The 17,688-nt window shown below is 38.1% G+C and overlaps 2 protein-coding genes across 2 annotated transcripts; both read right to left on the reverse strand.

Annotated features, from left to right (window-relative positions):
* Positions 1-5,693: 5,693 nt before the first annotated feature.
* Positions 5,694-6,641, reverse strand: LOC121156949 (olfactory receptor 5H2-like). The gene has a single exon (XM_040980928.1). The coding sequence runs from the start codon at positions 6,621-6,623 to the stop codon at positions 5,694-5,696; it is 930 nt and encodes a 309-aa protein (XP_040836862.1). The 5' UTR covers positions 6,624-6,641.
* A 9,741-nt stretch (positions 6,642-16,382) lies between these two features.
* LOC121156857 (olfactory receptor 5H8-like) lies at positions 16,383-17,318 on the reverse strand. The gene has a single exon (XM_040980840.1). It carries the CDS (start codon positions 17,310-17,312, stop codon positions 16,383-16,385), a length of 930 nt encoding a protein of 309 aa, XP_040836774.1. The 5' UTR covers positions 17,313-17,318.
* Positions 17,319-17,688: the final 370 nt, after the last annotated feature.

Raw genomic sequence — 17,688 nt, forward strand, 5'->3', positions numbered from 1 at the left:
AGTTGTTCCATACTTAACCAATATAATGCAAAATTGGACAAATTATATAATTATGGCTTGACAACTATATTTCGTCCCGTGGAAAATGCCAATTGGAACACACATTTATGATAACACACAAATACAGAATTGTTCAAATTACACATTTCTAGGTTATAACAGTGAATGAACAAGCAAAAATTGATACAGTTATCAGAAAAAAACACCAGTACCATGAGGACATTGTACAAATAAAAAAATCAACAGATTGTGGGACAAACAGTAACAGCAGCTAGATGTTGATCCATTCCCTCCCTTCTGTGGGGTTTCAATAGAATTTTAAAATCCTTTCCATTTCACGTGAGTTGACATCCAACAGCAATTCCAGAGATAGTAATAGCCTTGGGTTCTTTTCAAGACTAAAGATACAGTGGCAAACTGTTACTACATACTTCATATTTTTGTTATCATGCTTATTTGAGTTTCATAAATTTCCATAAGTAATTGTTTAAGGCTTTGTGTGAAAAATTAGAGCATTGGTAATTTATAGTGTCTTGGGACTCAAAAGTAAGCAATTATTGATCCAGTGCGGAACCCTAGTGGCAAAACGTCCTTACAATACATCCACTGGGATCCTGTAGGAGCATTGGTTTCTTTCCCAGATCCCTTCCTGTGGCCTGGGAAAGTAGTTGAGGATAGCCCAAAGCCTTAGGACCCTGTACCATGTGGGAGAGCTGGAAGATGTTCCTGGTTCCTGGCTTCAGTTTGGCTCAGCTCCAGCAGTTACTTGGGGAGTAAACCAGCTGATGTAAGATCCTTCTGTCTCTTTTTGCCTCTGTAAATATTTTTCAATTAAATAAATATTTTTAAATTAAGTAATCATATGATTAAATGTGTAAAACAGTACAAATATTTAATTGCTTGATGCTTCATATGAGTGAGCCTTTTATTCTCATTGAGATCATCTTGAAATGCATCATGGAAGTTGTAATCTTTGAATAGAACTTAAACCAAGAGGGCTCAGCTGATTGTAAATAAAGAAGCAAGCCGGTGGTGAAGTATGAAGAGTTTTCTTTGGAGATATTGCTATGAACAAAGGAGTAGGACCTGATGAGTAAGATGTATCCAGAAGGAGTTTAGTGGTACAATTAATTATGATACAAATACCACTAGGACTACTGGGGAGAAAGAAATATCAGTTGAATTCAGGTTTTATTTAAAAAGCTGTCATAATGAGTTCGCAACACAGAGTAAGAAAGATGCTGTTTGCATTTACATATATATATGCAAAAATATAATCTTTACATGCATATAAAGAAAAATATATTTGTGTTCCTATACAAATACAGATCTAAATTTTATTTTAAAATTATATAGTATAATAATAATGATGACCATTAAAGTGTTAAACTATCATATAATTTTGTCAGAGTTTACTAACAAAATATTGTTGACAGTAATACTTATGAAGAAGTATGATATCAGCAGAATGGAAGAGATAAGTAGTTAGAGATCTACAAACACACAGGTGAGTAGATTTTATGGTGAGCAACTTAATGATATTAAGAATATTGATGAAATTTCAGTGTTAAGAGAGGAAGGACATGGCAACCTCAAGATATACTACTCAGTGGTCATCTGGTTAAGCCACGGCTTGAGAACCTGGCATCCCACTTGGAAATTAGTATGATTCTCACTGTTCCACATCTTATCCAGCTCCCTGTTAATGTATCCAGGAAAGCAGTGAAAGATGGCTGAAAGCCTTTATCCCAAGCGAAGCACATGGGAGACCCAGGTGAAGTTCCTGGCTCCTGGTTCCTAGCTTCAACCTGGCCCAACTCCTTTTTTTTTTTTTTTCCCATATTAGGAGTGGATTCGTGAATGGACGATCTTTCTCTGTCTCTTCTCTCTCTAGCAAAGAAGATAAATTGACATACAGCAATGGTTCCAGGCCCAGACTCATTTGAAGACTGAAAATGAATGACGCATTCTTACTATTTTCTGTATTTGTGCTATCAACTTCATTCAACTTTGCAAATATTTCGCGATAAGGATTTGATTGCAAATAACACTATACTATTCATGGATGTGTATAAAGAATAGTAAGATTCCTAAATTATATTATATAATAGTTTGTAGGTTTACCCAATGTAGAAAACCAAATATCTGCAAGGGGGAAGATGCCAAATATTTCCTGTATGTGTGGACCCTTATCCCTTTTATACACTCTGGAAAAGTGTCAAGGAAGGTGAACATTCCTTGAAACAGACATTGAAGACTGATAACAATCCATTCCACAATGAGGGTCAAAGTAGTTAAGGGAAGGAGATGATCATTTTAACATGCATAGATAAACAAAGAGCAGATAGCTGGGAAATTGAGGTATTCCCGGGAAGATTCCAATAACTCATAATGTCATAAAAGCTATCCCATTTAGCATTGTGGAGGGAGAAAATTTATCGTTAAACCAAAGTGTGGTCAGGAAGAATTTCACGTGACATGAGGGTGAACAAGCACATGGTGAGATGGAGACATATGAAGCATATAATATGAACATACATAAGAACAAGCATATGAGGGCCCCTCAAAAATTTATGGAAAGTGAAATTAAAAGATACATGCATTTGGAATAAAGATTTTGAGATCCATGCATAGTTATTGCCATAATAGGCATTTCTCACAAACTTTCTGAAAACTCCTGGTAAACATATAACATTCAGGACTACAAAAAGAAAGCTGATAACCTGCTTGTTAATCAGACCTCCAAACTGTGGGAAAAAATGATACATTATAAATACTTACTTTTGTAACATTTATACAAACAACTAATTTAATATTTTTTCTTGATACTTCCCCACTATTTATGCAAAGAGTGAACCCTAGTGATAAGAATAGCAACAATTCATCTTGGTGTGTAATATTTTTGATTGTCATAAGGGAGAGACAAGGTGGCTTGGCATGACTGACAAATGTCTTAGATTGGTACTAAGATATTAACAGTAGATGAGTTATAGTGCAGCAGATTCAGTTGCCAGTTGTGAGCTGGCGTTGCATGTCAGAGCACCGGTTGAGGACTGGTTGCTTTCTTTCCAATCCAGCTTCCTGCCAACACACTTAAAAGGCAGCCAAAGACCTTGGATCCCTGACATCCATATGGAATAATCAAATGGAGTTCTGGGCTCCTGGTTTTGTTTACCTCTGCGACCATTTAGGGAGTAAATGAGCAGCAGAGGTTCTCTCTCCTTCTTTCTCTCTCTCTCTCTCTTTTAAATAGATAATAATGCTGATTAAAAAAAAATTTTTAAGAGTGATGCACCTGGGTCCGGCGCAGTGGCGCAAGTGATTAAAGGTCCTCGCCTTGCACGCCCGGGATCCCATATGGGCGCCAGTTCTATCCCGGCAGCCCCACTTCCCTTCCAGCTCCCTGCCTGTGGCCTGGGAAAGCAGTAGAGGACGGCCCAAAGCTTTGGGAACCTGCACCCGCGTGGGAGACCTGGAAGAGGCTCCTGGCTTCGGATCGGCATAGTATCAGCCCGTTGCGCTCACTTGGGGAGTGAGTCATCGGACGGAAGATCTTCCTCTCTGTCTCTCCTCTCTGTATATCCGCCTTTCAAATAAAAAAATAATAAAAATAAATCTTTAAAAAAAAAAAGAGTGATGCACCTTATCTACATTTTGCTCTAAGACACATTTCAATTTTATGAATATTTAGGGTGTAGTGTGTGTAAGCCACTGTCTGCATAGACAGAAAAATTAGACTAACTGCTGAAAGTATTTTGGGCTAAAACGAAGCATTGTACTAGGATAATGTGACTAACAACAACAACAACAAAAAGCTAAACATTTCAGATGAATTAGCTGTTCTAGCCTATAATCTGAGAATGGGTCAACTTTTAAGATGAGCTAGAGAAAAGAATGCTAGTCTAACTCTCAGTGAAAACGCAGACACTAAGGATGAAGAGGTTTCTCTGAGGAGACACATGTATGAGACGAAGTGTGTACTTGTGAGACTAATGTGTGCTCAGAATTCTCAGTAATTTATTTTGACTGCAATACATGTCCCATAAGAAACAATGTAGAAAAAATTTTGTAAAGAAACAATGTAGAAGATGTGCTTCCAGTTTTGTTTCCTTGTGAAGTGGTTCAAATATTGCCAGGATAAGCAGCGTGACAGCTATTCTGTGTGCGTATTGGCTCATATTTATATAATGCACATATGTGTATGCAAACAAGCATACTCTTCCAAAGCTTCATCACAAATTAGTATTTATAACTTTTATGATTAAAGGAATGATATAGTGTCATTGTTATCTGTATTAAATACATGATGTATGTATCCATATTTATTCACATATTTATAGATTCATATAAATGCACAGACATTATATGATATACATACAAGGGACCTTCAAAAATTTCATAAAAATGCAAGGATTTTAAAAAAGTTTTGTTTAAATATTGCACTTTTTAATTCCTTTTATGAACTATTTGAAGTACACTTGTATATACATATATATATATAATTTGACAACATAATTTGGTGAAAAGAATTGTCACCAAGTCAGATTTCTACTTATGAAGAATTATCTTGAAGCAATGTATGGAGTTTTGGAGCACATATGTAAATAGAGATTTACAAAACACAGATGAAGAAGTGTAGAGCAGATCCCCAGCGGTGTCAGTGAAAATGATCATGGAATTTGGGCTGAGTGAGGAAAGGCAGGAATGAGCTGGAAACTCATTCCTCAATGGAGTTACTGAGTATCAACCATGCGGAAAGCTGTTGTTCAGGAATTTTTCAGGAACAATATCCAAACTCTGATTTACTTCATGTTTTAACAGCATCTACCACACAGTATGACATCATTTTATCTTAATATTATTTGAACTTTTGTAATAGGAATTCAAAAACTTGAATTGTCAGACACATTCTGATAATTTTATCAAATTCAGCAATTTTATCTTCATCTTCTACCTTCAGTTTTTATGTTAATTTTAGCAATAATGTTACCATTTCTTTCTCCTTTGGTCTCTTCTCTTTTCCTCTTACACACACAACCAAAACTAATTCTTCAATCCAGTTAGTGAGATTTCTGAATTGGTTGCACTTTTAAACTTGCTGAAGAATGGAGACACCCAGCTGGAATGGCTCTTTAAAGTCGGGATAAACATGACAAACCTCTCCTTAGTCACAGAGACATACTGAGCTAGGAGTATCCTCTGTTCATACGTGTTTAAATTCTCATTTCTTTTTTGTTTGTTTGTTTAATTCTCTGCATGCTGTGTGAACTGAATTTTTATCAATTCCCAAGCAGATGGAATACAAGACTTTTGATAGCTGCCAAATTTTTGAGAGCCATCCATACTGAAACAAACAGCAATATTCTACTATCATGGAGTAAATGTGGTATGAGTTGGCAGCCATTACACCTATGTTGGTGTCAAAGATGCCACTTTCAAGTCCAACACGATTGTAGCACATATGCCATTTTAAAGTGATACTGAAAAACACAAAGGACTCTGAAATGTTGTTGCCTTTTCATTTATATATACAGAACATACATGAATATTTAAGGGATTTTTATGTGCTCCCAATAAAAATCATTAAAAAGCTTAAAATGATAATTGCAAGAAATCTTTCAACATTTGCTGAAATATATTCAAGTCTAACTAACATAACTTTAATAAAAACAAAATCTGCCAAAGTGGAAAATCTAAAACTTTACCTTAAACATTTTTGTTAATGAATCTATTACTTTCTTATTTCTCAGACTGTAGATTACTGGATTTAACAGAGGAATTATGACTGTGTAAAATAAGGAGTCTACCATATCTTGATCATTTTCTTGTTGAGATGTAGGGCGTACATACATGAAGAGAAGAGACCCAAAATACAGAGAGACAGAGAAGAGATGAGCTCCACATGTGGAGAAGGCTTTTCTTACACCTTTTTCAGATTTCTTCCTTAAGATTGTGAGAAGAATAAATGTGTAAGAGACAAGGATAGTCAAAATGGTGAAAACCTGAATTGATCCAGAGAAAATAAAAACCACCAAAATATTAATAGAAGGATCAGTACAAGAAATCTGTAACAGTGGTATAATGTCACAGTAAAAGTGATGAACAACATTGGAATGACAGAATGTTAATCGGAATAAAAGTACTTCATGAATTAAAGCATGAATAAAGCCACCCATAAATGTTAAGATTAAGAGTTGGATGCAGAGTCTATTGGTGATAATTGTTGGATATAGTAAAGGTTTACATATAGCTACATAGCGATCATACGCCATTGTGGCCAACAAAAAACATTCTACAGTTTCACCTATTACAAAGGAAAAAAACTGTATCATGCATTCTGAGAATGAAATCATCTTATTGTTGTCTAACAAGTTTACTAGCATTTTCGGAGTCACTGTGGATGAAAGCCAAGCATCTACAAAGGCTAAACACCCTAGGAACAAGTACATGGGGATGTGAAGGTGAGGGTCACTCCAGATGACAGCAATGAGTCCCAGATTCCCCATGATGGTGAGAAGATATGTCAGCAAGAACGCTAAGAAGAGGGGAATTTTCCACTGTGGTTTGTATGTAAGTCCTGTGAGAACAAACTCGGTCAATAATGTTGTATTTTCTATTTCCATGTCATCACTGAATGTATCCTGAAACGAAATGCAACGAATGTAACAGAATTACTCACCTAGGATTCATAAAGTTAATGCTAGGGGAGGGGAGCTGAAACAAAATCAAACCCTTAATAATTTATGCCATACTACAGTAGACAGAGACTATTTGAGGGGAGTGGAAGGAAGTGAAAAAATACACACAAAAATAAATTGACCTTTTTTAAGGAGAAACTCTCTGTACATCTGTTGAATTTATTTGAATGCTTTTCATTAAGTTTAAAGAAAAAAAAATCTCTTGCATCCAGTGTTATGGGTCAAGTTAGCATCCAGACCACTACCATCAAACATGGAACCAGTTTGATTCCTACCCATTCCATTTCTGATTCCTCTTCCTATGAAGACAGCAGAGTATGGTCCAAATTCTTGGGCTGTATCAACCACATAGGAGACCCAGATGGATTTCCAGGCTCCTGGCTCAAGCCTGTGGCAGGCCCAACTATTGTAGCCACTTGGGATGTAAATCAGGAGATGGGAGACCTCACTTTCTCACTGTTACTTTCTTTGTCCTTCTGTAACACTGTCTTTCAGGTAAACGAAGAAAATTCTACTTAAAAAATTCTGTGTCTGTCATATAAATTCATGGTCTAGGGACAAAATTTTTGTAACGCTTACAATATAATAAGAGCTGAAAGCAATTTTACACAATTTGAACTTTAAGACAACAGTCTTCTATAAAAACTTTTAATATGGAGATTGGTATTCAAGACATCTTTTAAATTTAGTACCTTAAATTAAATAGTGTTGCTGGTTGCAAGTAGAGGGGGAGGTTGGATTAAAAGAAGAGCATTCAGGAAAATTACAGACTAATAAACTTACAGATATCCCAAACCAGATTCCATAACAGAATTGTTTAGGGAGGCTCATCATCGAACTGGAGTATGTAAGATTACTTTTGAAATACATTGATTATATTAAAAATGAAGTCTATGTAGATGCAATTTTCAAATGCTATCTAGGTCATTCATAATGCATACAAAGGATCTGGTTTATGCATTCATAATGCATATGAAAAATATGGTTTATCTATCTAAATATCTTTAAAACAATAGGACAGATTTAAGATAAAATCACAGTGTTAAGACTTCAAGACATGATATCTATGAAAAACAAATGGCGAGTTAAAGAAAATAAAGTCACTTGGTGATTTAAAATGAGGCTGAAATTTTGAATTTCTTTGCAGAAATGCAGAAGGAGCACCCTCTGAACATCCGGATGAGATGTTAGTCATATCATACTGTTAGTGCATAATAAAAATTACAAGAAAACCACTGGGGTAGTAGAAAGCATCATGGATCTTTTGGAGTGTAATAGAAAAAAATCACATGAAGTCAATGTAGTTCAAGGCATAGAAGTGATATCTTATGAATTGAAGTATAGAACGAAAGCAAAAGGAGAATATCAAGGGAAAAAACTAGAGAAGGCAATCGAGATTGTAAAGTGGCTACATGCCTTTGCTAGATACATAATGCATGGCCTTTGCAGTCACATGAATCTTGATGATAGAGAGTAGCACCAAATCTAGAGTTAGAGATGAATTTTCCCATCCCTCTTGTCCTCAGAGTGAGACTTGATTCAGGCTTTGTCGATCAAAATAATTAATCATTAATTTGGAATTAAGGAAAGGAACAACAGCAACAAATTTGGAAACAAAGGCATTCATGGAAGTAATGTCAAAACTCCAGGAAATCCACCGCTCACACACAAAATCCATCGTTGACAGTCTCAGTTGTGGCATCTACAAGATTAACAGCAGTAACAGCAGCTTTCACAGAACTGCTCTTGGGACACTATTTTGGTTATTGATGGACAGCCGTGTTTTATGTTGTTTTTATTCATTTGATTATTTTTTTGATTCATACTGATTCCTACAACTTCCATGTCTTTCTCAGATCATACTCAAGAAATAATTTCATTCTTGTGCAATCAACTGTTCTGTGTTGAACAAAAAATAGTCAGAGAGGAGCCTGAAAAAGTTTATGAGCAGTGATCGGAGAAGCAGAAGGAAATCTGGAAAGCTGAATGTTATGTACACAGAGGGGAAATATTTCTAAGAAGGGCAGAGTGGAGTCAAGTCTTACCTGCTAAAACAGCTGTTCTAAGAGGATATGGGTATTAGAGACCCTTGGCTGTGGGAACAAGAGATGTTTTCAGAGGTGGGTCCAAGGATGGAAATGTCAAGTTTTAAATAAAAAGTTGAATTTGAATATGATTTTAATTAAGTAAAAGCAAGGTTCTTCACTATCAACAGAGATATTAAAGAATCACAATAAGTATTTGAACTGTTTCAATTTTTTACGTTCTGAGGTACAAATCATCTCTTGTAACGTCATTCTGATTACCAAGTTTACACAGCACAAAGCTGACAGAATCAAGTCAGTCTTACAGCTAGTTATTCTGCTTGTCCAGAATTTATCATGAAAATAAAGTATATAGGTAATTTAGCAATAGATTTCGACTGCCTCTCTAGCAACTTGTAAACACAATGTAAATTACTATAAATTAAACAAAAACTGTATTGTATTCTGTAGAAAGTAGTGAATATAATAGAAATTGTTTCTCTTACCTATCTCTTGAAAGAAGTTGTCAAGTGTCTTTAAAAGTATTCTAAGTAAAGAGTAGAAGAAATTTAATTATGTTACAAGAGTGACAATAGTATCTACAAGAAAGTGTTGGCATGCTGACTCATTTTGTAGCCTTCTTCTCCCAAGCTGAGGATATGTGTGTGTAAATTCACCTCTCATATGAGTCAACCACTTGTACAGCTGTTGCTTTAGACAAAGGAGGAAAGGGTAACAAAGCCAAAATATCCCCAGAGAACTCAAGGATTTCCTCCAGGACAAAGAAAACTTGCCCTACAGGGCATTGTAGGTTTGGATTTGCCAAAAGTTCAAATTATCCCACAGAGCATTACAGTCTTAAAAATTATAAACATCATGTCATTGCAGATGTTCTATTTTAACAATTAAAGTTAGTTTACACTCCTATGTTCCACAACAAATTATTAAAAATACTTATTACACTTGAAAGGCAGAGTTATAAAGAGAGGAAAGACAAAGAGATATCGTCCATCAACCAGTTCACTCCCAAATGGCCACAATGGCCACAGCTGGGATGGTTCAAAGTCAGAAAACTAGAGCTTCTCAGAGCTCCCAAAAGAGAGCAGGGCGAGGACTTGGGCCCTCTTGAGTTGCCTTCCCAGGCCATTAGCAGGGGAATCACTAGAAGTCGAGCTGGCACTAATATGGAATACTGGCACCGTAAGTAGAGGGTTAGGTTGCTATTCCACAACAACATTCCCAACAAATGGCATTCTTGATAACTTTACACAAACTTCACTTTTGCACAGAATCTGATCACTTTTTCAGTACAACTATATACCCTTGTCTGAGTTTATCAAACTGTAATTTCAACAATGCCAATAATCAAGATTCCAGTTAGGAGTCAACACTAAGTATTCCCAGACTGCAGCTCAAATTCAGATACGCACTTAGCTCCTTTACTTGAAGCTAAAATATGACCAGATTTTTGCTGAGAAAGATTGGGGAGGGAGGAAGAGGAAAGAAAAATATAAAGGCCATTTAAAGAGGTATTATTTAGCTGTGCTCCCAAACATTAGTAACTGAATTTCCTGCAGATGTTATAAATGGGCAGACTCTATTTCTGTAACTCAGAGGTAGGACTCAGTATTCCTGGTTTCCAACAGGCAGTGCCGTGGACATGTGCCGCGAAGGAGCCTTCGGCAGTGGAAAGCCAGGAATGTCAGAGAAAATCTTGGTTGATGAAGGTATGAATATGACTGGCGCTCAATGAGAGAAACAAGGGGGGCATGTGTGGTCAAGGTTTCAGTGTAGGCAAGATTGTGGTAGACTCAGATACTAGATCAGAAATTTTCATCTTTATCTCACCCCCCCTTTTTTAAAGGAAAATACATTTGTTTATTCATTTTAAGGATTTCTTTAATTATATTGTAAATTCAGAGAGAGAGAAGGAGAGACAGAGGAACCCACCTCTTGTCTGTCTTTTAATACTATGGTCTTCTTCGCATATATGCACCCTACATCTTCACAGATGACCATAATATGATTGTCTCTCTGTTTTACACTATCATAATTCCTTTGTTAAATCCAGTGATTTATAGCCTGAGAAACAAGAAAGTCATAGATTCACTTTCAAAACGGTTAAGAAATGTAGAAATCTCATGTTAACATTGGATATCTTTTTATTAAAAGAGTTACAAAATAACAGGGTGAATAGGACTATTTTTCCAATGTTTAAAGACTTTTGATGTCATCATTACTCGATGTTTGTATGAATTATTGTAAAATAGTTACCTCCTTAAATATTTGTATCTCTTATTCAAACACATATAAGGAATGTTATTCAAGTTTTCATGTCATACAGAAATGAAGCAGAAAACTTTCATAGGCTACTATGCTATTGCATGGCAAACATATTTAATGCTAATACAACTTAGTCACTCTCAAGATGAATTGAGCATGATGATATATTCAGCTAATAGGGATGCAGAAAGCGTGCATACTCACACCACAATTCCCACAGCAATGGTAGCTTGGTATTTGAGTTACTAGGAAAATCACCAGAAACTTTGCTATCCCTTAGAAACAGCTTTCATTACTCTTTATAAGGAATTGATGAATTTTTTTCTTATAGAGATTCAACTTACATATGAAGAAGTGGGAGGGAGTATCTAATGGACGCAGGAATAAAATGAGACGGCCATTTTATTGAAAGGACTTCTTTTTCCTTTGTTGCCTTCTAAGGCTCTTTTCCATTTGTTTTTGGTATTATTGAGCAATTTGATTTTCCCTCAAAGTTCTGAAAGTTAAAAGGCTAAAGAATTAGGTAAAAGTAGTCCTAGGAAAAAAGCAACAGAATTGAAACTTTTTAAATCATTCTCATATTGGAATGAAGTTTAAAAAAATTAAAAATAAAGCAGCAGTAATAAAGGTTTTTGAAACGCATTGTTCACATAAGCATATTCTATAAATTTAAAATATTATAAAGATGGTATGATTTCACAGTGCCCAGTGTGTGATTGAGAAAGCCACAAAAGCAAGCAAGAGATGAACATTTGTGCTGAACAGATCTTGATAAATTTCCTCCCACCACAGATGCTTTAAATATGAAACATTCATACTCAGGTGTATTCCTGCTGTATATTTCTCAACACTAAAATTCCATGCATTTTCAATGAGTTTAATTTTTCCAAATGACAGACATCAATGAACATGGTCAACTTTATTGTCACGCTGATCTCTCATCCTATCTTCAGGTACTGGGCAGAGCTCCACGGCCCCTCCTATCCCGCACCTCTGGATATAGAGTGAAAGGCTAGACAGTCCACTAAGCCATACATGCATATATCAAAGAACAAAAATCACTCAAAAAAAAAAAAACCTACTAACAACTGTTTCCATGTATGACTAAAAATTATTTTAGAAATTGAATATGAACAAGGAAGACAATATGACTAACAAATTATTACAAAAATTCAGTATTAGAAGGTGTGAAGACAAAGATGTTGACAAAATTGCTGAAAAGAATTTTACAAAAATGGTAAGATTATTTAAAAACACAGAGATGAGAAAGCAATCAATGTATGACATGGATGAACTTTATGGAGAAATAGAGATAAAATCAATGTGAAATATCAGGAGTGAATACTTCAAAGTGTATTTGAGATTTATGGGATATCATCAAACAAATAAATATACGTGTCACAGGAGATTATGGACATATGAAAAGGCAGAAGAAATCAGAATACTTATTACATGAAATAAAAGCAGAAAAATGTCCCTAATTTAGAAGACTATGGACATTTAAGTATGAAAAACGCGTAAATCTCCTAACAGATGATCGGGAAATATCTTCCACCATGACACATTATTGTCAAACTTTCAAAAATAAAACACAAAAGATCCTAAAATATACTAGAGAAATTGTAGATTATTTTAGGATTTCCCATTATATTTGACAGCAAAATTTTCATCAGGAATTCTACAGGCTAGAGGAAATGTAGAAATATAGTCCAATGACTAAAATAAAAAGCTGCCAACGCACAACGCTGTACACAGTAAGGCTCGCACTTATACATGAAAGTGAAATAAAAACCATGTGGATAAAAAAAGCAGTTGTAATCACTTGGCCATCCTCATAAATGGTATTTAGGATTAAGTGCAAACTGAAACTGAGAAGCAATGTCATGAACGAATGTGAAGGCAGGAATAGTCCCGAGAACAAACACAAAGAAAATTCAAAATAAGCAATAGGAATATGTTTTAAATGGCAATACAAAGTAATTATTTATCAAAAATAGATTTTAATATAAATGATACAAATTTTCCAAATAACAGATGCACACTAAATGAATGAGTTAACAAAGAAGAACTGTCTATACCCTTCCTGTAAGTAATACATTTCACAAACAGGGGTGGGCACAAACCAAAAGTAAAACAATGAATTTATTCCATGCAAACAAAAATTAGAACCAAACAAGAACAGCCATCTTAACAAACCAGGTGTGACTGGCTGTTAAGAACTGGCAGGTGGGCCCAGCGCAGTGGCGCAAGTGGTTAAGGTCCTCGCCTTGCACGCCCGGGATCCCATATGGGCACCAGTTCTATCCCGGCAGCCCCGCTTCCCTTCCAGCTCCCTGCCTGTGGCCCGGGAGAGTAGTTGAGGACGGCCCAAGGCACCCTGCACCCGCGTGGGAAACCTGGAAGAGGGCATAGCATCGACCGTTGCGCTCACTTGGGGAGTGAATCATCGGATGGAAGATCTTCCTCTCTGTCTCTCCTCTCTGTATATCCGCCTTCCCAATAAAAATAAAATAAATCTAAAAAAAAAAAAGAAAGAAAGAAAGAAAAGAACTGGTAGGAGTGTGGGCCGGTCAGGAGGTTTTAGTCCAGACCAATGACCCACCATTGAGACCAAGATCTTCTACTGGGAAGAGACCTGATAGAAGAGCTTAAGGTGAGCACAAGAATCAAGGCTGGGAGAAGCCCAGACTAGGCCAGGTTGTGGTGCCTGCCAGCAAAAGTGAGGGTTAGTTTAAGGGACAGGCTAGACTGGGCCAGCTCATAACACCCACTGACAGATCTGAAAACCAAGACAGGGTGCAGGGCAGGTTGGATTGAACCACAACACCCTCAGTTCTCAATGAGGCCAGGAGTGAGGGCTGGCTGGACTGGGCTGGGCAACATCACCCACCAGCATGAGCTGGAACCAGGTGCGGGCCAGGTTGGGCCAGAATACAGCATCCACCAGTTGGGGCCAAGGCATGGCAATCCATGCCAAACTGCACCACAGCATCCACCAGTACATGTGAGACCCAGGAGTGAGGTGTGAGCCTAGTAGAGGGGCTGTGCAGCCTCCCCTACTGGGCCACTGCTCCCACTGGTGAGCGTGAGAACTGAGACTGAAGCCACACCAGGCCAGGCAAGGCTAAAACACCTGTTGGACTGCATGTAAACTGGGTGGGAGAGAGCCAGACTGGGCTAATCTACTGCACCCATCCCAGTCTCATCAGTGGCAGTGGTGGTCCAGCAGGGGAGCCTCCACAGCTCCCCTACTGGGCTCACTCCTTCCACTCCACCACTGGTCCACTTGTGCTGGTAGGGTCTGTGGGCACAGACCAAGTTCCCCCATGAGTCCCACTCCCAGAGCCGGAGTTCACAGGTGCCAGTGTCTTGGGGTTTTGCCCTGCCAGCAGGCCCCGAGGTCACTGAGGGTGAGGCAGACAGTGGCCTTCAGCCACAAGAACCACTGGAGACAAGCTGGTGAGGAATGTCCACTTTATTATGCGAAAGTTACAGGTTTTAAAGGGTAAGGAAGGGGAGGGCAGGAGGGAGCCTTCTGACAGACCCCTCATCCACCAAAGATGCTGTCATTGGCTGTATGATAGGTCTATTTCCCTAGATCTTCCGGTGATGTCAGAGATCATGTTCAGGTATACGCCCCTTGACCTTGTAGTCATGTTGGAGGTCACACTCCATGGGTAGGCCTGAAGGCTGTGCCTCAGGCCATGGGGAAGGTTAGGCTTTAGCCACACCCCCTAGGCAGCAGGGCAGGGGCCTGGGGTGATCGCCCACACCAATGGGTGCTAGGCCCTTACCCAGCATAGCCTGCCTCCTCTGTCTCAGCATTTATACAAGCTGGTGGATGTTGCCACCCAACCTGTTCCACACCCTATTCTTGGGTGTATCTGTGGGTGTTGCAGCCTGGACCAACCCAGCCTGTATCCAACCCCAGTATCCATGAGCGGTGGGGGATTCCATGGTCATGCCTAGCTCAGTCCATCACTACTCCAGCTCTTAAAAGAACCAGTGGAAAATGCAGCTCCACAGGGGTGGGCGCACATATCCCTCACAGAATCTGCCCCTAAATCTGCTTCTCTCACATGCTGGTTAATGTCATGGCCCAGCCTAACATCATTGGTACACTGTTCTGACATTCACTGGTTGGTACTGTGATCCAGCCCTGCCGGACAGGTCCTCAGTCCTGACTTTAATGTGCATCATTGAATGGTGTTCAGCAATGTCCAAAGATAACTAGCCCAGCTCAGGTCTCCTATTTGGGTGCATCATATGACCATTAAAGTTTCTCCAGGTCCCCCTCTTTAATCTACTTGGTCTCAGCCCCCTTGCTTACCTGAAAGTATGATAGATTGGTCGATAGACATCCCTCAGGAGTCATTCCCACCTACAACATACTCCCTCAGTTGCCCTCCCTCCCACAGATCCCCAAACCCACTTCTCTGAGCAATTCACTACCCCTGTGCTCCAGCCTAGTCTTCTGAAGCCCAGTTTTCCAGTGTGCTGGCCTACAGATCTAACCAGCTACTAAGGTGCCTAGCTCTTGACATGTGTGCTAGCCTGGTACCTTACTCCTCTGCCCATTCAAGTTCCTAGCCCATTCAAAGTTCCCGAATCTTGATCCACCACCAACACAGTGCACCAGCATCTTAACGTAGGGCTATCCCCTCACCTGACCCCACTTCTCCTGGGACCAAGCTTATGGGGAAATTTTCAGGTTTGCAGTGGCTGCCTCAATGTGAGCCCTCAGGTCTCCACTCTCCCCTGCTTGTGCTATCCTCTAGGCCTTCTGCAAGCCCACAGCACCAGGACTCCAAGAAAACCATGTACCTGTGCTGGGTGCAATTGCTGTGGCCAAGTGTGATCGCCCGACTCCTGTTTATTTCTCATATCAAGTGTGAATTGAATTGCTCCAAGAAGTTAGTCATCCAAGTTGAACAAAAGATGGTTTAATAGCCAACAGATTGTCCTTGGATTTTCCTACACACCCAAATACCACAACTGTGAGGAAAAATATGGCATAAGGCTTCAATAATTATAGGTCACTGTTGGGTGAATGCTGGTACTCCGGTAATTTTTTAGGGAAACTAACACTGTCATAACTAGATAATTTTTAGAGATTTATAATGCAGACATATATGAGCTTGTGAACATAAACGTATTTTGACTTTAATTCTTTGTGTCTGAGATAAAAATTTGATTAAAATCCCTTGTATGTCTGAAAAATTGACATCAATGTTTTATCAAATTAATTGTCTACTAACATCCTAATTTATTAACACTTTAAAGTCATGTTGAAACCATTTTTTGAACACCAGCAGAAACGCACTCATATGCCTTGTTTTCTATGTTGATGACAAGATGATTAATATTTGCAACACATCTATACATTTCTCTTCGACCACTTTGAAAGTGAATCTATAACTTTCTTGTTTCTCAGGCTGTAAATCATCGGATTTAGCAGAGGAATTATGACAGTGTAAAGCAGAGAGGCGATCATATCCTGATCATCTGCTGTTGAAGATGTAGGTCTCACGTACATGAAGAGAAGAGGACCATAATAGAGAGAAACAGAAAGAAGGTGGGCTCCGCAGGTGGAGAAGGCCTTCCTCATGCCTTTTTCAGACTTTTTTTTTAAGATTGTAAAGAGAATAAGTGTGTAGGAGACAAGAACAGTTGCAATGGTAAATACTTGAATGGAACCAGAGAAAATAAAAAGCATTAGAATATTAATAGAAGGATCAGTACAGGAAATCTTTAACAATGGTATAACATCGCAGTAAAAGTGATATATTATGTTAGAATGACAAAAGGTTAGTCTTAATAGAAAACTTTCATGGATTAAGGCATGCACAATGCCACCCACAAAAGACAAGACCAATAGCCTAATGCATAATCCATTATTCATGATCACTGGATAAAGTAAAGGTTTGCATATAGCTGCATAGCGATCATAAGCCATTGATGCCAACAGAAAACATTCTGTGGTTGCACTGACTGCAAAAGAAAAAAACTGTGTCATGCATTCTGAGAATGATATCATCTTACTGTCGGCTAACAGATGGACCAGCATTTTTGGAGCCACTGTGGATGACAACCAAGCATCTACAAAGGCTAAACACCCTAGGAACAAGTACATGGGGATGTGGAGGTGAGGGTCACTCCAGATGACGGCAATTAATGCTAGGTTCCCCGTGATGGTGAGCAGATATGTCAGCAAGAACCCCAGGAACAGGGGGATTTTCCACTGTGCTTCATAGATAAGTCCAGTGAGAACAAATTCGGTCAGAAATGTTACATTTTCATTTTCCATATTCTCACTGGATCCTCCCTGAAATGAAAAAGAATGTAAAAGGATTTTCATCTGTAAAACTAAAAAAAAAAAAGAATGAAATCCTGATTTTTGCAACAAAATGTAACTGAAACCATTACTCTAAGTAAAACGTCAATCCGAAGAAGACAAATATTTCTTTTCCAAATCTGTGTTATGTAAAATGCAGATTAAAGGAAAACATATTCTATATAAATGAAATGGACATTTTTTAATTTGATTTTTGTTCAGTGTCTTAGTCATCATTACTAAGGAACAGTGAGCTTGTTTTTTACTATTTCCTATTTATTGAATTCTTTACCTGACATTTGTAAGCCTGTGAGTGTAAACAGAAGTGAAACTTTATCATTGTAAAACT

Source organism: Ochotona curzoniae, unplaced genomic scaffold, assembly GCF_017591425.1.
Source record: "Ochotona curzoniae isolate NIBS_2020 unplaced genomic scaffold, NIBS_Ocur_1.0 contig_3498, whole genome shotgun sequence".
In the NCBI taxonomy this organism is placed as follows: domain Eukaryota; kingdom Metazoa; phylum Chordata; class Mammalia; order Lagomorpha; family Ochotonidae; genus Ochotona; species Ochotona curzoniae.

Bases quoted from the DNA above. Each gene is read 5' to 3' on its own strand.
- LOC121156949 (XM_040980928.1), bottom strand. From the start codon at position 6,623: ATGGAAATAGAAAATACAACATTATTGACCGAGTTTGTTCTCACAGGA.
- LOC121156857 (XM_040980840.1), bottom strand. From the start codon at position 17,312: ATGGAAAATGAAAATGTAACATTTCTGACCGAATTTGTTCTCACTGGA.